The sequence below is a fragment of the Oncorhynchus nerka genome, linkage group LG4 (genome assembly GCF_034236695.1).
Source record: "Oncorhynchus nerka isolate Pitt River linkage group LG4, Oner_Uvic_2.0, whole genome shotgun sequence".
Classification (NCBI taxonomy): Eukaryota; Metazoa; Chordata; class Actinopteri; order Salmoniformes; family Salmonidae; genus Oncorhynchus; species Oncorhynchus nerka.
In genome coordinates this window covers 46,139,498-46,167,026 of record NC_088399.1, presented here as the reverse complement: position 1 = coordinate 46,167,026, position 27,529 = coordinate 46,139,498, and the positions used below count along the sequence as shown (strand labels likewise).

At 41.2% G+C, this 27,529-nt stretch overlaps 1 protein-coding gene across 1 annotated transcript in view; it reads right to left on the bottom strand.

The window, feature by feature from the left end:
• col27a1a (collagen, type XXVII, alpha 1a) overlaps nt 1-27,529 on the bottom strand; it is a 250,288-nt gene that overhangs the window by 97,556 nt on the left and 125,203 nt on the right. The window contains exons 21-28 of the mRNA XM_029657740.2: nt 26,493-26,546; nt 26,081-26,125; nt 21,284-21,337; nt 20,929-20,973; nt 20,764-20,817; nt 17,619-17,672; nt 12,995-13,048; nt 12,230-12,283 (exon numbers count right to left, since the gene is read on the bottom strand). Of these exons, the coding sequence (XP_029513600.1) occupies nt 12,230-12,283; nt 12,995-13,048; nt 17,619-17,672; nt 20,764-20,817; nt 20,929-20,973; nt 21,284-21,337; nt 26,081-26,125; nt 26,493-26,546 (414 nt within the window). The remainder of the gene's footprint in view (nt 1-12,229; nt 12,284-12,994; nt 13,049-17,618; nt 17,673-20,763; nt 20,818-20,928; nt 20,974-21,283; nt 21,338-26,080; nt 26,126-26,492; nt 26,547-27,529) is intronic.

The following is a 27,529-nucleotide window of genomic DNA, read 5'->3' as shown; positions in this document are numbered from 1 at the left end:
CTTCAACTGGCAGCTTCATTAAATAGTACCCTTAAAAACACCAGTCTCAACGTCAACAGTGAAGAGGTGACTCCGGGATGCTGGCTTTTTAGGCAGAATTGCAGAGAAAAAGCCGTTTCTCAGACTGGCCAATAAAAATAAAATATTAAGATGGGCAAAATAACAGACACTGAACAGAGGAACTCTGCCTAGAAGGCTAATATCCCAGAGTCGCCTCTTCCGCCGCTGCAACTTCGGCAGCTGCACCTGGCCCGTCCGCCACCGCCACAACTTCGGCAGCTGCAACTGGCCCGTGCGACGCTGCCGCAACTGGCCTATCCGACGATGCCGCAACTGGTCCGTCCGACGCCACCACAACTGGTCCGTCAGATGCTGCAACTTCAGCAGCTGCAACTGGTCCGTCCGACGCCATCACAACTGGTCCGTCTGGTCCGTCTGACGCCGCAACATCAGCAGCTGCAACTGGCCTGTCCGATGCAGCTGCAACTGGTCCGTCCGATGCTGCCGCATCTTCGGCAGCTGCAACTGGCCTGTCTGACGACAACTCAACATCGGCAGCTGCAACTGGCCCTGACCAACCCGCACCCTGTCCCTGTGGTCTTCCTCGAGGCCGGTGTAGTCTCGCTGCTAGTGCAGCGCGGCAGGGGTACTGTCACAGATTACCCCAGTACTGCTGCTCATTCCGTGGACCAGCTCCAGAGGTCTACGTCACCGGCCTCTAGGCGTCACTGAACTGTTTCATTACACAGACCTGGTTCCCATTCCTCTGATTAGTAATTGTATATATGTACCCTCTATTCACCATTATCTGGTCGGTTATTGTTCCCATGTCCGTTGGTCTTGTGAGCTCCAGTGCTTTGTTGCTTCGGCTTTTGTGCTGCGTGTATTGTGTACTTGTGGGTACATTATGGGTCTCGTCCCGTGTATTTTGAGTTTTTTCCTCGCTCTTATGTTTGTGTTTTTGTATATGTGTTTGTTTTGGGCTTCGTCCCTGTGCCTTTCAAGGCATGTTGTATGTATTTTTGGGTGGAGTATTAAAACCCCCTGTTATGTATTCCTGCGCCTGTCTCCAATCCTTTATACATCGTGACAGTATGTATAAGCTGGAAGTAGAAGCCTAAGTATTGTTTTCCATTAGTTTACTCCAATTAGGGGAGGGGAGGTAGGGTTAGGGGAAAATAACAAAGGAAGAAATATAAAAAAAATAAGCAAATATATATTGTGGATTTGGAAAGTATTGAGACCTTTACTTTTCCCATATTTTGTTACGTTACAACCTTTAGTAAAATTGATTCATTTAGATTGAGTAAAAAATGTAATCTAATTTTAATCTAATCTACACACAATAACCCACAATGACAAAGCAAAAACAGGTTTTTAGAAATGTTTGCAAATGTATTAAACATATATTTACATAAGCATTCAGACCCACTGCTATGAGACTCAAAATTCAGCTCAGGTGCATCCTGTTTCCATTGATCATCCTTGAGATGTTTCTACAACTTGATTGGAGTCCACCTGTGGTAAATTCAATTGATTGGACATGATTTGGAAAGACACACACCTGTCTATATAAGGTCCCACAGTTGACAGTGCATGTCAGATCAAACACCAAGCAATGAGGTCGCCCAAACTGAGCAATCGGGGGAGAGGGCCTTGGTCAGGGAGGTGACCAAGAACCCGATGGTCACTCTCCAGAGTTCCTCTGTGGAGATGGGATAAACTTCCAGAAGGACAACCATCTCTGCAACATTCCAATAATCAGGCCTTTATGGTAGAGTGGCCAGATGGAAGCCGCTCCTCAGTAAAAGGTACATGACAGCCCGCTTGGAGTTTGCCAAAAGATACCTAAAGGACTCAGAAACAAGATTCTCTGGTCTGATGAAACCAAGATTGAACACTTCGGCCTGAATGGCAAGCGTCATGTCCGGAGGAAACTTGGCACCATCCCTACGGTGAAGCATGGGGGTGGCAGCAACATGCTGTGGGGATATTATTCAGGGACTGGGAGACTAGTATGGATTGAAGGAAAGATGAACGGAGCAACGCACAGAGAGATCCTTGATGAAAACCTGCTCCAGAGAGCTCAGGACCTCAGACTGGTGTGAAGGACAACGACCCTAAGCACACAACCAAGACAACGCAGGAGTGGCTTCGGGACAAGTCTCAATGTCCTTGAGCGGCTCAGCCAGAGCCTTAACTTGAGCCCTATCGAACATCTCTGGAGAGACCTAAAAATAGCTGTGCGTGTATATGTGATATTTCAGTTGTTGTTTTTTTATAAATGTGAAAACATGTATAAAAACCTGCTTTGTCATTATGGGGTATTGTTTGTAGATTGATGAGGGAACAAACAATTTAATCAATTTTAGAATAAGACTGTAATGTAACAAAATGTGCAAAATATATACTGTATATATCGGGGATTATAAATTATGCATTGATGGAACCCACAATCTATCGGCAATATTAAAGCTGATTTACCCCTAAAGGGTAAAAAAGTACAAATGCAAGCCGAGATCTACTGCTCAGATTGTAAACAAAGTAATAATATATTTTATTTAACCTTTATTTAACTAGGCAAGTCAGTTAAGAACAAATTATTATTTACAATGACGGCCTACCCCGGCCAAACCCGGACAACGATGGGCCAATTGTGCCCCGCCCTATGGGACTCCCAATCATGGCCGGATGTGATACAGCCTGGAATCAAACCAAGGTCTGTAATGACACCCTTGCACACTGAGATGCAGTGCCTTAGACCGCTGCACCACTCAGGAGCCTGACTTAATAAAAAAAACATGACTTAATAACCGTGAGCCTATGCTACATTGAGTACCGTTACATTCACACAATAATGTGATTAATGTGGATAATCAGATTAATATAAGAGTTTGATTAAAACGTTTACTTGCTTTGCAAGAAGAACGATTTCCCTAATAATCATGTTTACATGGACACATCTGAAATCAGGCTACCTGATGGCAATGCAGAAAATCACCAATCAAAATAAACGTTCCAACACAGCGACCATGTTTTGGTAAGCATATTTGATTCGGAGTTTGGACATATAAAGTTTGTATGTGAAAATGACCACTAAAATGCATACATTCAGTTGTTCTGAACTCACTTCACTCACGCTAAGTGTGCTAGCACATGCACAGATCAAATAAACCACTGGAATGCAAATTACGGTGTTTATATGTCCTAATCATTAGAAAGATTGCTCACAAACCCAGGTGTTTTAATCAGTTTAATGTATTGTTTAATTAATTACGCCTTACTAAGTATTGTTGACATACGTAGTATGTAGACCGCAGCAATGCCTTAGATTTTCTTGAACGATTTACCAAGTGGAGAGGCAGGCATATATATATATATTTTTTAAATTCACCTTTATTTAACCAGGTAGGCTAGTTGAGAACAAGTTGTCATTTGCAACTGCGACCTGGCCAAGATAAAGCGTAGCAATTCGACACATACAAAAACACAGAGTTACACGTGGAATAAACAAAACATACAGTCAATAATACAGTAGAACAAAAGAAAACAAAAAGTCTATATACAGTGAGTGCAAATGAGGTAAGTTAAGGAAATAAATAGGCCATGGTGGCGAAGTAATTACAATATAGCAATTAAACACTGGAATGGTAGATCGGCAGAAGATGGATGTGCAGCTAGAGATACTGGGGTGCAAAGGAGCAAAATAAATAAATAGATACCAGTATGGGGATGAGGTAGGTAGTTGGGCTGTTTACAGATGGGTTATGTACAGGTGCAGTGATCTGTAAGCTGCTCTGACAGCTGGTGCTTAAAGCTAGTGAGGGAGATGTGAGTCTCCAGCTTCAGAGATTTTTGCAATTCGTTCCAGTCATTGGCAGCAGAGAACTGGAAGGAAAGACAACCAAAGGAGGAATTGGCATTGGGGGTGACCAGTGAGATATACCTGCTGGAGTGCGTGCTTCAAGTGGGTGCTGCTATGGTAACCAGTGAGCTGAGATAAGGCGGGGCTTTACCTAGCAGGGACTTGTAGATAACCTGTAGCCAGTGGGTTTGGCGACGAGTATGAAGCGAGGGCCAGCCAACGAGAGCGTACAGGTCGCAATGGTGGGTAGTGTATGGGGCTTTGGTGACAAAACGGATGGCACTGTGAGAGACTGCATCCAGTTTGTTGAGTAGAGTGTTGTAGGCTATTTTATAGATGACATCACCGAAGTCGAGGATCGGTAGGATGGTCAGTTTTACGAGGGTATGTTTGGCAAAATGAGTGAAGGGTGCTTTGTTGCGATATAAGAAGCCTATTCTAGATTTAATTTTGTATTGGAGATGCTTATTGTGAGTCTGGAAGGATAGTTTACAGTCACGTATTCTAAGTCAGAGCAGTCCAGAGTAGTGATGCTGGACGGGCGAGCAGGTGCGGGCAGTGATCGCATAGTTTTACTTGCGTTTAAGAGCAGTTGGAGGCCACGGAAGGAGAGTTGTATGGCATTGAAGCTCGTCTGGAGGTTAGTTAACACAGTGTCCAAGGAGGGGCCAGAAGTATACAGAATGCTGTCGACTGCGTAGAGGTGGATCAGAGAATCACCAGCAGCAAGAGCAACATCATTGATGTATACAGAAAAGAGAGTCGGCCCGAGAATTGAACCCTGTGGCACACCCACAGAGACTGTCAGAGGTCCGGACAACAGGCCCTCCGATTTGACACACTGAACTCTATCAGAGAAGTTGTTGGTAAACCAGGCGAGGCAATCATTTGAGAAATCAAGGCTGTCGAGTCTGCCAATAAGAATGTTGTGATTGACTGAGTCGAAAGCCTTGGCCAGGTCAATGAATGGGGCTGCACAGTAATGTCTCTTATCGATGGCGGTTATGATGTCGTTTAGAACCTTGAGCGTGGCTGAGGTGCACCCATGACCAGCTCTGAAACCAGATTGCATAGCGGAGAAGGTATGGTGATATTCTAAATAGTCAGTAATCTGTTTGGTAACTTGGCTTTCGAAGACCTTAGAAAGACAGGGTAGGATAGATATAGCTCTGTAGCAGTTTGGGTCTAGAGTGTCACCCCCTTTGAAGAGGGGGATGACCGCAGCAGCTTTCCAATCTTTGGGAATCTCAGACGATACGAAAGAGAGGTTGAACAGGCTAGTAATAGCGGTTGCAACAATTTCGGCAGATAATTTTAGAAAGAGAGGGTCCAGATTGTCTAGCCCAGCTGATTTGTAGGGAACATCAGCTATCTGGATTTGTGTAAAGGAGAAATGGTGGGGGCTTTGGCGGGTTGCTGTGGAGGGTGCCGGGCAGTTGACCGGGGTAGGGGTAGCCATGTGGAAAGCATGGCCAGCCGTAGAGAAATGCTTATTGAAATTCAATAAGTGGATTTATCGGTGGTGACAGTGTTTCCTAGCCTCAGAGCAGTGGGCAGCTGGGAGGATGTGCACTTATTCTCCATGGACTTTACAGTGTCCCAGAAACTTTTTGAGTTAGTACTACAGGATGCAAATTTCTCTTTGAAAAAGCTTGCCTTAGCTTTTCTAACTGCCTGTGTATATTTGTTCCTAACTTCCTGAAAAGTTGCATATCACGGGGGCTATTCGATGCTAATGCAGAACGCCACAGGATGTTTTTGTGCTGGTCAAGAGCAGACAGGTCTGGAGTGAACCAAGGACTATATCTATTGCTAGTTCTACATTTTTGAGAGGGGAATGCCTATTTAAGATGGTGAGGAAGGCACTTTTAAAGAATAGCATTCTCTGCTCCTGCCACAGTTCGGTTGTCTTGGTCAGCAGAATATGCAAAGCAACGTTTTCTAAGGAATATACATTTTTCACCCATGTCCATCACACTTATACCTGCATTGACTACTTCTTCTTAGACAACATACTTCTTTCCTTTGTACGCTCATGCTCATACAATTCGATTGTCATATCTGATCACGCCCCTCTGACTTTAGCGCTATCAGTTGGTGGTGGGACTGAGCCTCGCGTACCTTGACTTTTTAATATGATGAAAGTTTTGTTAACTTTCTGACTGCTCAGATTGATGTTTTTTTAGCTACTAACGACACCCCCGATGTTTCAGCATCTGTTCTGTGGGAGACTTAAGGCCTACATTAGAGGTCAAATAATTTCATACACTAGTTTTGAATGGAAAAATATAACTTGTTTTTTACAGTTAGACAGTACTTATGATACCTCACCATCCCCAAATGTGTACAGGGACCGACTCTCTTCACAAGTTGAATTCAATACCTTGTCAACAGGACAAATTGAGGAACTGCTGCTTAAGTCGTGACATACTCACTATGAGTATGGTGACGCGGCAAGTAAATTGCTTTCTCATCAACTTTTTCTCGTCTTCCTCTGCTCAACAAATTTGTCAAATTCAAACACCTACAGGTGCAACAATAGATCCCCCACTAATAAATAACCAGTTTAAGGACTTCTATGCATCTTTATACACCTCTGCTGACCCCTCTGCTCTTCATACATTTTGTTATACTTTAACTGTCCCAACAAATGATTCAGTCTCCAAGCTTCAATTGGAAGAACCTATCACCATGGAAGAGATTTCAGAGGTGGCACGTGCAATGCAAGGTGGTAAAAGTCCTGGACCAGATGGGTACCCAATATAATTTTATAAGTAGTTTCTGGATAGTCTCTTGATTAATATGTTTATTAAATCAGTCTCTCTCCCTTTATCCTAAACACAGGGATCCATTTCATTGATATTGAAAAGGAATAAAAGACCCTCTCTTCTGCGGGGCCTATCGCCCAATCTCACTGCTCAATGTGGATGTTAAGCTCTTGGCTAAACTATTAGCTATGCGTTTGGAGTCGGTCTTACCACCTGTTATTTCCTCTGACCATTATTTTTCAAATATCAGACAACTCTTTAATGTTATGTATAATTCCTCTCTCTCAAAACAACTCCCAGAGATTCTAATCTCCTAGATGCTGAGAAAGATTTTGATAGAGTGGAGTGGGGCTACCATTTTCATACCTTAGAAGAATGTAGCCTTGGCAAAAATTCCATTGCTTGAATCAAGTTCATTTCTCCACTTGCATCTGTCAGACCAAACAAACACCCACTCAGCCTATTTCCCTCTCTTCAGAGGCACTAGACGGGGGTGTCAAATGTCTCCCTTACTTTTTGCCATCACCAACGAGCCCCTTGCAATTGCATTTAGATCCAACCTACATATAACGGGAGTGTTCAGAGGCGACATCAAACAGAGGTTCTCACTTTATGCTGATGACCTGCTTCTCTATATCTCAAACCCTGATGTATCCTTACCCATTGTGTTCTTAATGCATTTGGCTTAATGCAAGTTAAATCTGAATAAGAGCAAGCTTTTCCCTCTAAATGTGGCAGCTCGTAAATACCGATTACACACATTGCCTTTCAGAGTAGTTCTCAACAAATGTACATACTTGGGGGTAAATGTCACAGACGAATTTGATAATCTTTTTAAGGTAAATTTTACTCCTCTCCTTACTATGTTGGAGAAAGAATTTGAACGATGGTCACTACTCCCACTATCATTAGCTGGTCAAAATAATTAGGTTAAAATGCATACCCTTCCTAAATTGTCCTACCCTTTTCAATGTATACCTATTTTTATTCCTAAATCGTTGTTTTATGCAAACTCGATGGGATTATCTCACACTTCATTTGGAATAAAACAAATCCAAGGATCCGCAAGGTGTTCCTACAAAGGCCTAAACCCTTAGGGGGCATGGCCCTACCTAATTTCCAGTTCTATTATTGGGCTGCCAACTTCCGTAAAATCCTACACCGCACTCACTGGACTAAACTCAGGCTTTCTAAAGGTCTATCCTGATTTGATTCTGTTTGCGACAGGTGTCGGCAAGCCCCTGCTTCATTAATACATATGTTTTGGTCCTGATCTTCTCTACATAACTATTATTCTGCCATCTTTGATATCATATCTAAAGTACTACAAGTGTCTTTTCCGCCTAATGCCATAACATTATTATTTATAACATTACCAAAATACACATCTGACTTTATAGCCTTTGAGTTTGTTGGCAAGAAGGTTGATTTTACTTCTGTGGAAGTCGCCCACCCCTCCTTCTCATTTTGTGTGGATTAAAGATGTCTTACACAAGTTAATTGGAGAAGATAAAATATTATTCTGACAAATTCTACCAAATGTGACAACCTTTCTTTACCTATGTAGAGATGCCTACCTAACCTTTTGTATTTAATTGATCTACCTTTGAGTGTTTAACTTCTTCGATATAGGGGGCGCTCTTTTAATTTTTGGATAAAAAAACGTTCCCGTTTTAAACAAGATATTTTGTCACAAAAAGATGCTCGACTATGCATATAATTGACAGCTTTGGAAAGAAAACACTCTGACGTTTCCAAAACTGCAAAGATATTATCTGTGAGTGCCACAGAACTGATGCTACAGGCGAAACCAAGATGATATTTCAAACAGGAAATGCCCCAGATTTTGAAGGCGCTGTGTTCCAATGTCTCCTTATATGGCTGTGAATGCGCCAGGAATGAGTCTACACTTTCTGTCGTTTCCCCAAGGTGTCTGCAGCATTGTGACGTATTTGTAGGCACATCATTGGAAGATTGACCATAAGAGACTACATTTACCAGGTGCCCACTTGGTGTCCTCTGTCGAAATTATTGCGTAATCTCCAGCTGCGTGTATATTTCCATTTCCTTCAGAGGAGAAACCCAACTGCCACAAATGATTTATCATCGAATAGATATGTGAAAAACACATTGAGGATTGATTCTAAACAACGTTTGCCATGTTTCTGTCGATATTATGGAGTTAATTTGGAAAAATGTTCGGCGTTGTAATGACTGAATTTTCGGGGTTTTTCTTAGCCAAACGTGATGAACAAAACGGAGCGATTTATCCTACACAAATAATATTTTTGGAAAAACTGAACATTTGCTATCTAACTGAGCGTCTCCTCATTGAAAACATCCAAAGTTCTTCAAAGGTAAATTATTTTATTTGAATGCTTTTCTTGTTTTTGTGAAAATGTTGCCTGCTGAATGCTAGGCTTAATGCTATGCTAGCTATCAATACTCTTACACAAATGCTTGTGTAGCTATGGTTGAAAAGCATATTTTGAAAATCTGAGATGACAGTGTAGGCTAAGCTTGTGTTTCAATATATTTATTTCATTTAATTTGCGATTTTCATGAATAGTTAACGTTGCGTTATGGTAATGAGCTTGAGGCTAAGATTACGCTCCCGGATACGGGATTGCTCGATGCAAGAAGTTAATAGTAGCCCGTCTTACTATTATAATTTTTCTATTCGTTTTGAAGACTTGCCATGTTTCATTTTGTATTTTTTCCTAATGTATGCTTTGAAAGTATTTCTTAAGTATTTTATATTTTTGAAAGGGCTAACACATTCCTACCTCATTTAAAAATCATGTTCCCATGTTATATCGAATGTACAAAAATACATGTACTGTATTTCAAACATTGTTTATTTTAACTGTGAAAGAAAATGCAAATAAAAATAGTATATTCACACAGACTCCAGTCATCCAAGTCATAGACTGTTCTCTCTGCTAACACACGGCAAGCGGTACCAGAGCGCCAAGTCTAGGTCCAAAAGACTCCTTTACAGCTTCACCCCCAAGCCATAAGGCTGCTGAACAATTAATCAAATGGCAACCCGGACAATCTACATTGATCCCCCCCTTTGTTTTTACACTGCTGCTACTCGCTGTCTATTATCTATGCATAGTCACTTTTACAAATGACCTTGACTAACATGTACCCTGGCACATTGACTCGGTACCGGTAGCCCTGTATATAGCCTCATTATTGTTATGTTATTCTGTTACTTTTTTTACATTTATTTTTTACTTTAGTTTATTTTTAATAAACTATTTTCTTAAAAATGCATTGTTGGTTACGGGCTTGTAAGTAAGCATTTCACGGTAAGGGCTACACCTGTGGTACTCGGCGCATGTGACAAATAAACTACTACTTCAAGGATGGATCCTTTTTGAGGGTACATGCAGGTCTGAGAGACAGCCCGCCAGCCAGGTCAGTCCCAGAGCAGCAGGCAGATTGATGGGCAGGGGAAGCAGCTCGCATTAATATTTCAATCTAGTACAGGATTAACTGAATGGACAACAGAGACTGAATGCAATATGATATTTCATTAAATACAGTAGTTTGGGGGAAGGTCTCATCCCCGAGGGAAGATCCTCAGAGCCAGATGATGTGATGGCTCCAGAGGATGTACTTTTTTAAATAAATGTTTTATTTAACCTTTATTTAACTATGCAAGTCAGTTAAGAACACATTCTTAATTACAATGATGGCCTACCATAAGGCCTGACGGCCTACAATGACCAATGACGTCCATTGGTTGAGATAGAGAAAGGCGATAATTGCTTGGGTGAGCCCATAGGTTAAACAGCAACCATGAGGAATGTGCATTATTGTGCCATTCTCATAGGTTATAAGGTAAATAGGTGGCTCCAGCGGGCACACGATTACCAACACTGGACAATTAAGCGTAAAAACATTGCCTGGTCCGACGAATCCCGGTTCCTGTTACATCATGTTGATGGCAGATTCAGGATTTGGCATAAGTATCATGAGTCCATGGACACATCCTGCCTGGTGTCAACGGTACAGGCTGGTGGTGGTTGTGTAATGGTGTGGAAAAAGATTTCGCAAACCCCTTGAGGACGGAAGGGCGGAGCCAGTTGGACCCGAGCCAGTTGTAGTGTCCATCGTGGATGATGAACGGGAGTCTCAGACAGCCTCACGGTCTGATGAGGGTGGGAGCTCTGAGGATTTGAACCCGAGGTCGAAGTCAATGGAGATGGAGACAGAACAGAGGACGATTGCACAAGTACATTCGTTTCAGTGGAGGCTGCTGAGGGGAGAATGGCTCATAATAATGGTCGCAATGGAGAAAATGGACTCAAACATCTGGATCCAGCATCCTACTAGCTATATTCTCCAGGGAAGGGGGATAACCCTTCGGGAGGGATCACTACAGACTGCCTGCCAGTAGGCTGTGGAGAGCCGACACGGCAGCGACACTTCCACCAGAACAGAGCGGCGTCTGGCTACTTGGGTAGAAGAGAGTGTATGTCTCTGTCATCATTTTACAGATGAACTTACTTGTTCACTGTTTTCTCCATCATCACGATAAACATCTTCCTCTTCATGACCTCCATAATCATTGTCATTCATGATCTCTTCTTCTTCATGATCCTTTTTGACCCCATGAGGCAGCTGATTGACAGATCAACCCATTTACCTCTTATTATTGGTGTAAACAGTGGAAAGGTACATCTTGTTGTTCTCTTCGTGGACCCCTAGTTACCACTCCCTGGGGGGTTAAAGTTAGAACATGGCCTGTCCCTCTAATTCACAAAATGTGTCCATCATCCTCCAGGACAACTACTTGTGACTATAACCAGGAACAGCCAAGTCCATTTTTCAGAAATGCAATTTAGCTGCACTGAACCCCATTTTAACTGTTCATTGTTATATTTTTATTGGCAACAAATAATAGCTGCTGGTGAGCTTTGACTTCCAATGAAGATGACAAATGCTAGGGTCTCTCTTTCTCACCTGCTGTCTCGACATCTGAATGCTTGGCTATCTGGCCTGAAATACATTTTATTTGATTGGTTCTCAGTCCCTCTGACACCGAGAATGTGTAGAAGCAGTTCCATATAATTTTATTACACAGCTAAATGTTTTCCTCCACCTCACCATATCGATAAAGACTCCAGCACCACACACACACACACGTTTAGAACAGAATCTGTGAAGATAAATCCATACACACACATGTGCACGCTCACACAATGTGTAAGCACATACAGACATGCATTAACTAGCACAAATGCATACATGCTCACAGGCTTGTGAATTGAAACGGGCTGACTTGACTAGACAAACTGTAAGCATCTCACCTACTCCAAAGGCTGAAGAGTTGTTATTATGTGCGCTTTTAATTCATGGAAAATTGAATTAAGGGAAATCAAGTCTGAAATGTCAAAATTCAGAAGAAGCTTTTTTAAACCTCAAATATACTACAAGTTTAACATGTCCTTCATTGCAGGTTAATTCTCCTTCAACAGGGTGATCAAATTCAGATCCTACATCAGTAGCTACTTCTCTACACAGTCACAAAAGGGCAAGAGTGTGAAACATACAGTAAGTGCAGAAATATTCCATCTCATACCCATCTGCCTTTGGGTCCTCTGGTACCAATTGGCCCACAAGATCCCGGGGGGCCCTGCACAACAAAAGGAAGGTGAGGGAGAGAAAGAGAGAGGTAGATATAAAACAAAGGTTTAGAATAACCGCAAAGCCCCTTTTGCCCACCCTGGGGGTGCAGTCTGACCTCAGGAACACACTCTGGGGTTTGTTGTTAGATGTCACTCATCCCAATTAAAGAGCTGGCTCAGGAATCTTGCTCCTTTGAGGCCCTGTGTTTATGTTTGTTTTGGTGCCTCTGTGGCCCCCCGCCTCCTCTAGAGCTCTCCCCTGGACCCCTGCACTGTGTGAGCCAGGCGAGGCGGCACAGGGCCAGGGCAAAACACATCACAGGGTCAGGGGGTACGTCTAATTGGTTGGAGGTGTTGGAGTTTTGACTGACAGGAGGGTAATCCAGCAGCGGGAAGCCAGGTCCTATAAGCCTCAGAACCCTTCAACAACACAGGCTGTAGACTTGCTGTAGAGTTGCTGTAGCATGTTACAGTTCTTGTAATATAGTAGCTACTGTAGCAAACAGGGTCAAATGTCATTAAAGGCATACGGTAAAGTCATATTCTATTCATTTATATTTGTGATCATAATGGATCAAACAAATGTTTAACATTAGATCTCGTGACACAGCTCATCCCTGCAAATATCAGCCTAGAGCTAATATTATGTGAAGTAAGCTATGCTAAGACCATAGCTAATTCAATATATCATGTGAGTGAATGAATGGATGGTGACGTACCGGTCTTCCAGGTTCCCCAGATGGCCCACTTTCACCTAGTGTCCCTTGGTGACCCTGTTTAGAGAGCAACGACACACTGAGTGATTAATAAACTACTCAACGACATGATGACAGCACGGGACACTGCTGTTTAAGAACAATAGCAGATTGTATCACAGTAGTTACAGTTTAACATATCACCCATTCTTAATACGAGTTGTAACAGCGGAACAAGCTATCAGAATAAGAGCAGAAAGATAGTTAAACTTCCAATTGGAAGGACACAGGATTTACTGTGTACCTTATGATGTGTGTGTGTTTATTGTAATGTAAGCATTCATAAACACAATTTACTGTGATTATTGCTGACGGCTCTGAAACTGAGGAAGCTTATGTTCTAATGTATTGTGAAGTACGGGCTTGTAAGTAAGCATTTCGCGGTAAGGTCTACACCTTACCGTGAAGTTTGGCCAGTGGTGTAAAGTACTTAATTAAAAATACTTTAAAGTACTACTTAAGTCGTTTTTGGGGGGTATCCGTACTTTACTATTTATATATTTGACAACTTTTACTTTACTACATTCTTAAATAAATACATTTTCCCTTACACCCAAAAGTACAAATTACATTTTGAAAGCTTAGCAGGACTGAAAGTCCAATTCACGCACTTATTATTATGCTCCTGGCTATCCGTAAATATATAAAAAAGAAAATAAATGGTGTCGTCTGGTTTGCTTAATATAAGGACTTTGACATTATTTACACTTTTACTTTCGGTACTTAAGTATATTTCAAAAAATTACATTTACTTTTGGTACTGAAGTATATTTAAAACCAAATACTTTTAGACTTTTACTCAAGTAGTATTTCACTGGATGACTCACTTTCTTGATTCATTTTCTATTAAGGTACTGTACTGTATTTGGCACATGTGACAAATAAACATGTATTTGATTTGGATTTAGTACCATAGAACTTTACAACGTGACATTCCAGTGACTGATTGATTGATTTTTTATTTTATTTTACCCCTTTTTTCTCCCCCATTTCGTGGTATCCAATTGTTTTAGTAGCTACTATCTTGTCTCATCGCTACAACTCCCGTACGGGCTCGGGAGAGACGAAGGTTGAAAGTCATGCGTCCTCCGATACACAACCCAACCAAGCCGCACTGCTTCTTAACACAGCGCGCATCCAACCCGGAAGCCAGCCGCACCAATGTGTCGGAGGAAACACCGTGCACCTGGCAACCTTGGTTAGCACGCACTGCGCCCGGCCCGCCACAGGAGTCGCTGGTGTGCGATGAGACAAGGACATCCCTACCGGCCAAGCCCTCCCTAACCCAGACGATTGCTAGGCCAATTGCCCCACGGACCTCCCAGTCGTGGCCGGTTACGACAGAGCCTGGGCGCAAACCCAGAGTCTCTGATGGCACAGCTGGCGGTGCAGTACAGTGCCCTTAACCAGTGCCCTTAACCAGGAGCACTGCACCCTACTAATTGAGTTTTTAGATACAGTGGGAATAAAAAGTATGTGAACCCTTTAGAAATACCTGGATTTCTGCATAAATTGGTCATGAAATTTGATCTGATCGTCATCGAAGTCACAACAATAGACAAACACTTAAACTAATAACACAAACAATTATAATTTTTCATTTCTTTATTGAACACACCGAGTAAACATTCACAGTGCAGGTTGGGAAAAGTATGTGAACCCTTGGATTTAATAACAGGTTGACCCTCCGTCGGCAGCAATAACCTCAACCAAATGTTTTCTGTAGTTGCAGATTAGTCCTGCACAATGGTCAGGAGGACTTTTGGATCATTCCTCTTTACAAAACTGTTTCAGTTCAGCAATATTCTTGGGATGTCTGTTGTAAACCGCTCTCGAGGTCATGCCACAGCATCTCAATCGGATTGAGGTCAGGACTGACTGGGCCACTCCAGAAGGCACATTTTTTTTCTGTTCAACCCATTCTGTTATTGATTTACTTCTGTATTTTGGGTTGTTGTCCTATTGCATCACCCAACTCCTGTTGAACTTCAATTGGTGAACAGATATCCTTACATTCTCCTGCAAAATGTCTTGATAAACTTGGGAATACATTTTTCAGTTGATGATAGCAAGATGTCCAGGCCCCAAACCATGATGCTCCCTTCACCATAGTTTACAGTTGGGATGAGGTTTTGATGTTGGTGTGCTGTGCCTTTTTTCTCCACACATAGTGTTGTGTGTTCCTTCCAAAAAACCTCAATTTTAGTTTAATCTGTCCACAGAATATTTTGCCAGTAGCGCAGCGGAACATCCAGGTGCTCTTTTGCGAACTTCAGATGTTCAGCAATGTTTTTTCTGGACAGCAGTGGCTTCTTCCATGGTGTCTTCCCATGACCACCATTCTTGTTTAGTGTTTTGTGTTTTGTAGACTCATCAACAGAGATGTTAGCATGTTTCAGAGATTTCTGTAATTTTTTAGCTGACATTCTAGGATTCTTGTTAACCTCATTGAGCGTTCTGCACTGTGCTGTTGCTGTCATCTTTGCAGGACGGCCACTCCTAGGAAGAGTAGCAACAGTGCTGTAATTTCCCCATTTATAAACAATTTGTCTTACCATGGACTGACTTTTATAGATACTTTTGTCACCCTTTCCAGCTTTATGCAAGGCAACAATTCCTAATTTGAGGTCTTCTGAGATCTCTTTTGTTCGAGGCATGGTTAACATCAGGCAATGCTTCTCGTGAATAGCAAACTCAAATTTTGTGAGTGTTTTTTATGGGGCAGGGCATCTCTAACCAAATTCTCCAATCTCGTCTCATTGATTCGACTCCAGGTTAGTTGACTCCTGACTCCAATTAGCTTTTGGAGAAGTCAATGTCCTAGGGATTCACATACTTTTTCCAACCTACACTGTGAATGTTTAAATTATGTATTCAATATAGACAAGACAATTACAATAATTTGTGTGTTATCATTATTATTTAAGCACACCGAGTTTGTCTATTGTTGTGACTTAGATGAAGATCAGATCAAATTTGATGCCAAATTTATGCAGGAATCCAGGTAACTCCAAAGGGTTCACATACTTTTTCTTGCCACTGTACTTTAAAACTCATGGCAAACTATTCCTCCCAGTTATGCTAGGAAGGGTGTTAAGGTTTATTGAATGTGTCCCAAATGGCAACCTATATCATATGACCTTGCTCTGGTCAACAGTAGTGCATGTAGAGACTATGGTGCCAATTGGCAAGCAGTCATTGAGGGTAGGAAATGGATGGGGATTCACACAGTGAGAGTGAATATGAAAAGTAATGGTGGTTGCTGGCTACACGAGTCCCTCGTCACATTAATGTGATTAACGCACTGTGGGGAACATGTCTGTTGCATCAGGGGGGGAGAGAGAGAGAGAGAGACAGAGAGAGAAAGACAGAGACAACGTGCTGGTCAGGTTTTTCCTTTTATACTGCAATTTTTTTCAATTTTTGTTTTCAGAGGCTCTAGTGCAGCTGACAGAGTCTCCTCATATTCATGCACGAGTCAAGCCCCAAAGGATTCCCTTTGCAATCAGCAGGTAACCCGGAAACTGTTTCAATATGATTGATGGCTGACTTCCATTCATATTATCCACTCAGACTGGTCATACATAGCATCCTATATAAAGTCAGGCACCATTTAATTTCCCATAAACCATCATAACCTTGCAAGGGCTCTCTCTTTAAGGACTGACAGGGATAAGAGTATGTAGGAAAGGACTTTAAAACCATCTGCTGTCTTTCCTGTCTTAACTTTTCATGCATGTCTGAAACAGGTATGGGAATAAAATAAAGTTGTAAAACGTGAACGAAGGCCAAACAAAAGGTTAAGTGTCTGAAGTTGTATTCACATTTTAGTCATTTAGCAGTCGCTCCTACACTACATGACCAAAAGTATATGGACAACTGCTCTTCGAACATCTCATTCCAAAATCATGGGCATGGAGTTGGTGCCCCCTTTACTGCTATAACAGCCTCCACTCTTCTTAGAAGGCTTTCCACATTGCTGCCAGGACTTGCTTCCATTCAGCTACACGAGCATTAGTGAGGTTGGACACTGATGTTGGGTGATTAGGCCTGAATCGCAGTCGGCGTTCCAATTAATCATTGGAAATACAGCAATTTATTTCCCCACCCACAACATTTTCCCACAGTGCACCATAATTTACACTATGCCACTGTAAAACGTTTCAGAGTATTCTACTGTTTATAATACCCAAAATATCTCTATAAATTAGTTTTCTGTTACAGTGTGTGTGTGTGTGTGTGTGTGTGTGTGTAACATGGCTGTTGGCTGCGGTTCAGACAGACGTGCACACTCAACAGTATTCAGCTGCCTCAGAGACTCATGTGAGATCATCAATAATGGCAGTTCTGAACTGGCCAGGTTACTTTGTCAGCTAGACATTTACACACATCTTGTGTGTATGTGTGAGAGAGTGCATGCGTGTGCGTACGTACATGTATGTTCTCAATCGGACCATCTATTCCCATGGGAATTACATAAACAATCTTAGAGGACTGACTTTCAACTTCACTTTTATGAGGGCCCCACCCCTCGTACCCCCTCACTTGGACTCTCAAAAATATCTGGCTCCTCACATCTCTATCTTACCATTGATCCCTTTTCTCCAGAAGGTCCCGGCAGGCCCATCTCCCCTCGATCCCCCTAGAAAACACACACAATCATACACTGTAAACACGCCAACTTAACCATTGCTTAATCAGCTTTATTCTTTGAGTTGTGTGGACTTCAGAAGGACAAGAAGTTGAGCTAAGGAGTGAAAGTTTGAATTTGAACAAGCTTGTTGAGTAAAATTACGAATATATGTTCTCTCAAAACCACACCCATCATCATCATATTTCCCAGCATGTTCTATTGTAGGTTTCAATACCTGTGTTTTTGCATGTACCGTATTGGTTGATTAATCATATACTACACAACATCCACTGAACAAAAATATAAACGCAACATGTAAAGCGTTGGTCCCATGTTTCATGAGCTGAAATAAAAGATACAAGAAATGTTCTATATGAACAAAAAGCGTATGTAACGATTCTCGTCCTCTTCTTCTGATGAGAAGTAGCAAGGATCGGACCAATATGCAGTGTGGTATGTATCCATAATGATTTAATGATTTAATTAATACAAAATAACAAGAGAATCCAAATGAAAACCGAAACAGTCCCGAATGGTGCAAACACTGAAACTGAAAAATAAACACCCACAACTCAAAAGTGAAACCAGGCTACCTAAGTATGATTATCAATCAGGGACAACGATTGACAGCTGCCTCTGATTGAGAACCATACCAGGCCGAACACAGAAAATCCCAAATTATAGAAAAAAGAACATAGGCAACCCACCCAACTCACGCCCTGACCATACTAAAACAAAGACATAACAAAGGAACTAAGGTCAGAAATGACAGCATATTTCTCTCTAGTTTTTATTTACATCCTTGTTAGTGACCATTTCTCCTTTGCCAAGATAATCCAAGATGATGGCATGTCAAGAAGCTGATTAAAAAGCATGATCATTACACAGGTGCACATTGTGCTGGGGACAATACAAGGCCACTCTAAAATGTGCAGTTTTGTCACACAACACAATGACACAAATGTCTCAACTTTTGAGGGAATGTGCAATTGGCATGCTGACTGCAGGAATGTTCACCAGAGCTGTTGTCAGATAATTTGATCAGTTGATTTCTCTACCTTAAACCGCCTCCAGCGTCATTTTAGAGAATGTGTTGTGACCAGAGTGCCCCATGGTGGCGGTGGGGTTATGGTACGGGCATGTATAAGCTACGGACAATGAATAAAATAGCATTTTAATCGATGGCAAGTTGAGCTCCTGAGGCACATTGCTGTGACATTCATGCGCCGCCATCATGTTTCAGCATGCACTGTCAAATGTCACAAAGATCTGTACACAATTCTTGAATCTGAATATGTCCCAGTTCTTCCATGGCTTGCAAACTCACCAGACATGACACCCAATTAGCATGTTTGGGATGCTCTGGATTGATGAGTAGGACAGCGTATTCCAGTTCCCGCTAATATCCAGCAACTATGCACAGCCATTGAAGAGGAGTGGGACAACATTCCACAGGCCACAATCAACAGCCTGATCAATTCTCCATGAAGGACATGTGTCGCACTGCATGAAGCAAATGGTGGTCACAACAGATATTGACTGGTTTTCTGATCCATGCCCCTACCTTTTAAGGTACTGTATCTGTGACCAAAATATGCATATCTGTAGTCCTAGTCATGTGAAATCCATAGATTAGGTCCTAATGAATTGATTTCAATTGACTGATTTCCTTATATGAACTGTAACTCAGTAAAATCTTTGAAAATGCTTGCATGTTGAGTTTATATTTTTGTGCAGTATAAATAAAAAATCGAAACTAATCCAACCTGTTAGTAGTTTGACTTTTTGCACCCGTTACTGAGATGAATGTTCCAGTTTATATGATTTAGGTAGTCTCAAATAGGAATGACACATAACTTTGCAAGCCAGCATTGAGGTTTGAATCAACATACAATTGTAAGGCTAAGTGTAAGTGATGGGGCAACGAAGCTTGAACATGTCGAGCCAATTGTGTCAAATAGGTTCATTACTCAAGGCTTTGATCAACACACTAAATGGCACCTGTTAGTTAAAATAATTTAGAACAGCAAAATTATTAGAGATGACGTCATACACACAGGATAGCCTTTTTATCTTCTACCCGAAACCAAACCAATCTGGTGATTGTTCTACAAAACTAAGCTTCGGGAATCGATCACGTGCTTCTGATAAAATGATACAAGCGTCAGTACACTGCTTCGAAGTAAAATGCTTATCAGTTCCGATGCATAACTTGGAGCTCCTGTATAAAATGTAACATCACTAGTAGGGCAACCAGCTGCAATAGGATTGTGTGTTTGTTTAATACAATGGCATTGAGGTTGATTCAACATACAGTTGTAGGGCAACCAGCTGCAATAGGATTGTGTGTTTGTTTAATACAATGGCATTGAGGTTGTAGGGCAACCAGCTGCAATAGGATTGTGTGTTTGTTTAATACAATGGCATTGAGGTTGATTCAACATACAGTTGTAGGGCAACCAGCTGCAATAGACCGGTTGGTTGTTTAACAACAAAACTGACGCATGCACAACTATGGAACAAAACAGAAGGGTTGGCTTAGATAGTTGGCAAAATGTTAACTATATTTTGTCTCCAAAGGTTTATTGAAAACATAAATACATTTGCACAATGAGCCCAGTTGTTGGTTTGCTAGTTAGCAAATTTTAGCCATATTAGCATAGACATGACATCAGTCAAAACACCTCAAAACAAGAGATGGTATCAATAACAATATAAAACTAGCAGAAACGAGCCACTTACGATTCCCCACTTGACAGCTTCTTGTCATTGTTGCTAGCTATAAGACCGTTCAGAATCATTACAAAACACGCCTTCTGGCCATGTCGATAACCACTCATCCTTTTCATGTTGTCAGTCAAGCCTTCTATAGGATTGTGAGTTTGCGCAACATTTGATCAACAAAGTACAGCAAACTCACAATCCTATTGAAGCCGGTTCCCTTACAATTGTATGTTGAATCCACATCTTTTTTTGATTTTCTGTTTATAGGGCACCCACATCCAGGACAATCAGATAACGGTCAGATATTGGAACTCAGACACTCAAATACACCATGGTGATCACAGACATACACCAGATGAGAGATGGGGTGTCTTACCTTCTCCCCTGCCAATCCAGTCTCTCCAACAGGCCCAGTAAAGCCAACCAGGCCCTGTGAAACACAAACAGAGCCAGAAAGGGAGTTCATATTAACATTAGTATTATTGTGTTAATAATAAAACAACCAGTGGCCATAACACTAGGTATTTGCGAAAACTCTCACCTTTTCACCCATGCCTCCAACCTTCCCGGTGATACCAAGCTCTCCCTAGGAGAACAAATAGCATGTTACTTATTTTTTTTACTGTACTTACAAGGAAGAATAACCAAAATCGATAGCCAATTTGCTGAACAGTCTAATGTATTTTATATTCCATACAGCATATTGAATGTAATAATTACTGGAGGAAGATATAAGAGGCAACATTTTACTCTTCTAAATTTGTATCAGCATAAATAAATCGCCAACTTCTCATAGACATAGTTTCTGTTCACTGTGTGTGCGATTAGAAGAGTAAAATGTCAGCATCAATGTATGAAAAGGTCAATTATGTGAGGTAATCCACAGCTGTCCTCACCTTCACTCCATCCGTTCCAATCTTCCCAGGGAAGCCCTTCATGCCGACTCTACCCTGAACAAAACACATAGCCCACCGTTGACCACTCAATGTGCAGAGCCTGTGGTCTAGTGGTAACACTCCCAGCAGGTCACATACAGTGCATTTGGAAAGTATTCAGACCCCTTGACTTTTTCCACATTTTGTTATGTTACAGCCTTATTCAAAAATGTATTAAATTATTTTTTCCTCATCAATCTACAAACAATATCCCATAATGGCAAAGCGAAAACAGGTTTTTAGAAATGTCTGCAAATGTATTACAAATAAAAAACAGAAATAACTTAGACATAAGTATTCAGACCCTTTGCTATGAGACTTGAAATTGAGATCAGGTGCATCCTGTTTCCATTGATCATCCTTGAGATGTTTCTCAAACTTGATTGGAGTCCACCTGTAGTACATTCAATTGATTTGACATGATTTGGAAAGGCATACAGTGGTTGCTCCACTAAAAGTTTTGCGAACATGCTGCAGAACTTAGAGGCAATTTGTGGTTTAGTACGGCACCCTGTGTCACCACTTCATGGCTTCAGCCCAGCGCAAGGGGGAGTTAGAGCACTGATTATGCTTATGGGTCCTACTGTGTCTAACTGGCAATGAATGGGCGACAATAAACCTAAATAGAAACTGATACTTGTGCACGACTTCAGTATTACTTACTAAAACTGTTGTTACACTAAGGTTTTATTATTTTGTCAGGATTATTTTGCTCTTACTGTAGTTGTGTGGCCCACTCCCGACAAGCCATGTTGTACAGTGCCTGAGTGGTGCAACGGTCTAAGACACTGCATAGCAGTGCAAGCTGTGTTTCTACAGATGCTGGTGCAATACCTGTGCTGGCCTCTACTGGGAGACCCATGAGATGACTGTAGGTTTTTGGTTTCTCTCCCTCTAAAAACAGAAATAAATGATTCTAAATAGCAAACTGGCTTTATTTATAAATTAGTAACAATGTCTCACCCCATGTTCATAAATGGCCTTTTTCTCGCTCATTTTACATTATTTGAAAAATAAATAATCTCCAAAATATATTTTTTTTAACAAAGTGATTATTATTATTATTATTAATTTAGAGATATAAAAGCCCCTTAGATATTCTCAGATATATTATTAACCCTGTTATTAACAGGACAATATTGATTGGTCATATTGATCATGGCACCCGAGTGGCGCACAATGGGATTGCCTTGCAGTTCTCCAGCTGTATCCACTGAAAGCGTGCGAGGTTCATGGCACGAGGGCAGGGGACACGGGATGGGCTGCAAAGCTGTGCACAGACGGACCTAGCCCATTGGGAAGACGGACCTAGCCCATGGGGAAGGGAGGAGGAGGAGGGGGGAGGGGGGGTGGAGCCCTACCCCACCACACTGAGTAGCACAGAGCAACACTAAGGGGCATTGTATTAATAATGGCGCTGACTAGGGAACTGTTCTAAGTGCCAGTCTGCACGTTCAAACTAATACAATGTATCTAATAATGGCATCTTTATGCTTTCGTTAATACAATAATGATACAAATACTCTTTAAAAATGCCGATGTTTATTACTAGTTGCTTACTGGAAAATACTCTTTCAAAACACACGTTCTACAGCACCATTATGGCTACCAGCAGGTAGCTGGACAATAGACTTGCCTAGAAGGAGGTTAGGGAGAATTATATCGTCAAATGTATTTATTAATTTGGTTAGCTGTATCACAACCGGCCGTGATTGGTTGCAATTTCAGTTTAATCCACCAGAAAAGACAAACAAATAATACAACAAAAATTATTATTATTATGTATCACATCCGACTGTGATTGGGAGTCCCATAGGGCGGCGCACAATTGGCCCAGTGTTTCTCTCCCCCTAAAAACAGAAACAAATGTTTTGGCCTTTACAAATATTATTTAGGCTTTTATTCAGATTACAATCGCTCACTTTTGTTTTCTGTAAAAATAACGTTATATATTAACAAGTTGATGGCACAGTCATATAGCCCGGCACCTACATAAAGCTGAGTGACTCGCTCATTCATGGCCTTAATGTTTGCGACTCGCACAAACATTAATAAACGATAAGTGTCCCTTTTTCTCTCTCCCTCTCTTCCCCACCCCTCTTCATTTGCTGAGTAACAAGCTGCCATATTTTAAACAGTCCGCTAGGGACTGTTTTCTCATGTATTAAGTGTGTATGTTATCCTGTTTTCCCATTTAGTTAGCTAGTAAATAAATTATTGAACCAGTTTGTGTAGTACTGAATCAAAAGTAAGGTTGGATTTTTTGCAGATGCATGAGGTTTCGACTGTTTAGAATGATGATATGATAAGAGGTAATGATTAATAAGACCACTGTTTATTAATGTAATAGATAGTTGAAATCGGAAGTTTACATACACTTAGGTTGGAGTCATTGAACCCGTTTTTAAACCACTCCACAAATGTATTGATAAACTATAGTTTTGGCAGGTCGGTGAGGACATCTACTTTGTGCATGACACAAGTAATTTTTCCAACAATTGTTTACAGACAGATTATTTCACTGTATCACAATTCAAGTGGGTCAGAAGTCTACATACACTAAGTTGACAGTGCCTTTAAACAGCTTTGAAAATTCCAGAAAATGATGTAATGGCTTTAGAAGCTCCTGATAGGCTAATTGACATCATTTGAGTCAATTAGATGTATTTCAAGGCCTACCTTCAAACTCGGTGCCACTTTGCTTGACATCATGGGAAACCCAGAAAAATAATTGTAGACCTCCATAAGTCTGGTTCATCCTTGGGAGCAATTTCCAAACACCTGAAGGTACCATGTTTATTTGTACAAACAATAGTACCCAATATAAACACCATGGGACTACGCAGCCGTCATACCGCTCAGAAAGGAGACGCGTTCTGTCTCCTAGAGATGGAAGTACTTTGGTGTGAAAAGTGCAAATCAATTCCAGAACTACAGCAAAGGACCTTGTGAAGATGTTGGAGGAAACAGGTACAAAAGTAACTACAGCCACAGTTAAAACAAGTCCTATATCGACATAACCTGAAAGGCCGCTCAGCAAGGAAGAAACCACTGCTCCAAAACTGCCATAAAAAAAAGCCAGACTACGGTTTGCAACAGCACATGGGGACAAAGATCGTACTTTTTGGAGAAATGTCCTCTGGTCTGATGAAACAAAAATAGAAATGGTTTGGCCATAATGACCATCATTATGTTTGGAGGAAAAAGGGAGAGGCTTGCAAGCCAAAGAACACCATCCCAACCGTGAAGCACGGGAGTGGCAGCATCATGTTGTGGGGGTGCTTTGCTGCAGGAGGACTGGTGCACTTCACAAAATAGATGGCATCATGAGGCAGGAAAATTATGTGGCTATATTGAAGCAACATCTCAAGACATCAGCCAGAAAGCATATGCATTTTATATCCATGAATCTCGGTTTACATTGACGCCATGTTCAGAAAATTCTCCAAAATGTCCGGAGGAATTATAGAAAGCTACGCCAGATAACAGAAATACTCATCATAAACTTTGACTAAAGATACATGTTCTACATAAAATTAAAAAGATACACTGTTTCTTAATGCAACCGCTGTGTCACATTTTTTTTTTACGTTACAGAAAAAGCCTAACATTGCAATAATCTGAGACAGCGCTCAGACGTAACAATATTTCTCCGCTATGTTGGAGTCAACAGAAATACAAAATTACAACATAAATATTCCCTTACCTTTGATGGTCTTCGATCAGAATGTAGTGCAAGGAGTCCTACTTCAACAATAAATTGTTTTGTTTCATAATGTTCAATTCTATTGTCCATGTAGCAGCATCTGCTACCACTTTCAGCTCAAATGCCCAAAATATGACTTCTGGTCCAGGATAATTTTGCATCAAAACTTCCAAATTACATATTACAGGTCGATGAAACTAGTCAAACTAAGTGCAGAATCAATCTTCAGGATGTTATAAACGTACAAAACTAATAGCATTCCAACCGGGCAATCCTAGTTCATCTCGGGCTGATTGGAACAGACGAAGCACTCCAAACGCATACGCGCCTTCAAGCACATGAATCTTTTGCGACACTGTAGCACTTTCCTTCCCATTAGGTCAAAGTTCACAGCAAATGTTCCATTACACTTTCTACTGAATGAGGACATCTAGTGGAAGACATAGGAAGTGTTTCCCGGTCCATAACTTGTTGGGAAGGGAGGGGGCGATGACGTCAAAGTTGCCCCAACTTTCAGGATTCCAAAACTAGTTTGGAAGATTGCCTGACCTGTGAGTTCTGTTATACTCACAGACATAATTCAAACGGTTTTAGAAGCTTCAAATAATAATAATATGCATATATTAGCAATTTAGGACAGATTTTGATGCAGTTCACTATGGGCACGCAATTCATCCAAAGGGGAAATACTGCCCCCTATCCTTAACAAGTTTTAAGGCACATGAAAGTTCAAATGTTCGAGAAGGCATTTCTGCCAAAAAACGCATTTAGATATAAATAAAAGTTAACGTTCAAACGGCTTTCCTGTCAAGTAGTGACCAGCGACATATGTCTAGTTTCCTGAAACGGGTCACAAATGTGGAAAAAGTCAAGGGGTCTGAATACTTTCCGAAGGCACATGCACATATTTATTCCATAGCGTAGTGAGAAGTGAGTGTGAGTTACAGGAGCTATGCTGAGATAAAAAGCTCAGTTAAAATTAAAACAGGCAGCCACAATGATCCCTGCTATCTTCACTTCCCCTTTCCCATCTTCATCCAATTACCACTCACCTCCACTCCTGTCAGACCCAGTGGTCCAAGTGGGCCCTCATCTCCCTGAAAACAGTGATAATGGCATTAGCATTTATCTTTTATTAAAATGAAACACTGTGGCTGCAACCCAAATGGGACAATATTCTCTACATAGTGCATTACTTGTGACATATGTCCTTGGTGAAAAGAAGTGCATTATAAATAGGACACAACATGTATATGGAGCTGGTTGTCCTCACGGTTGTTTCAGGAGCAGTTTTGCACAACTCCAGTCCTTGCAGCGTTTTGTGACTACTGAACATGACCCAAGCCAATCAGCAACAGGGTCAGAGAGCACCACAGAGAGCAATAAAAACCACTGGAACAGTAGAACTCATGGACTGGGGTTGTCCACCCCTGACATAAAACAAGCTGCTGTATCATATCATACCTCTAGCCCGGGCACCCCTCTAGGACCAGGCAACCCCCTCACACCTGGCTTTCCCTGCAGGACATTACAAAACATTTTACAAAGGCAGAATGTGCAGTATCACAACCAAAAGCAGGCACTTTCTTCATGCTCATCACCCACTGTGTCTCCCCCCATGAAAGAATACTATAGAATACTACAGTACTTACTCAAGAATTCTATAGATTTCTGTAGCATATGGTAGATACTATACTCCACACTGTAGTATCCCTCGATCATGTCTACTACTACTTAGTATTGTATTTTGTAGTATACTATACTACACACTGTAGTATCCAATCGTGTTGTTCTTACTATACGTTGATCGTGTAGTTCTTACTATAGAACAGGGGTGTCAAACTAATTTCGCCCTGGAGGCCGCATTTGGTCTTCAACAAGGTTCGTCGGGCCGCACTGAAAATGTGTTATATTTCCTCGGCATAAACATTTGCGTAATATAATCCTCTATCCTGGGGCGGCAGGTAGCCTAGTGGTTAGAGCGTTGGACTTGTTACCGAAAGGTTGCAAGATTGAATCCCCGAGCTTAAAAGGTAAAAATCTGCCCCTGAACAAGGCAGTTCTCACTGTTCCTAGGCCGTCATTGAAAATAATAATTTGTTCTTAACTGACTTGCCTAGTTAAATAAAAAGTAAAAAAGTAAAATATCCAACATTATTGGAATTTTCCATACTTCCTGACTATCTAGCTTTACTTTCGGTGATTATTAGCGAGCTGGACACATTCAGTAAATTGTATAAATGTAGGCCCATTACAATTTCTAGACCGTTTCAATTTGGTTTTAGTCAGTTAAAAGTACATATAAAAAATGCAATTCTGTAATAAACTGTAGATAACTGTATTGCTCTACCAAGCAAAAAGGCAGTAACTGCTATTTAGGTCGAAAATGAGTTACATTAAATACATACTTAATCACATGGACAAGTATCCTGCCTCTATTGTATTGTGTTTTGGAGAACATCGGGGTCATGTTAGCAGTAACTGCATAAAGTTACTGTGAA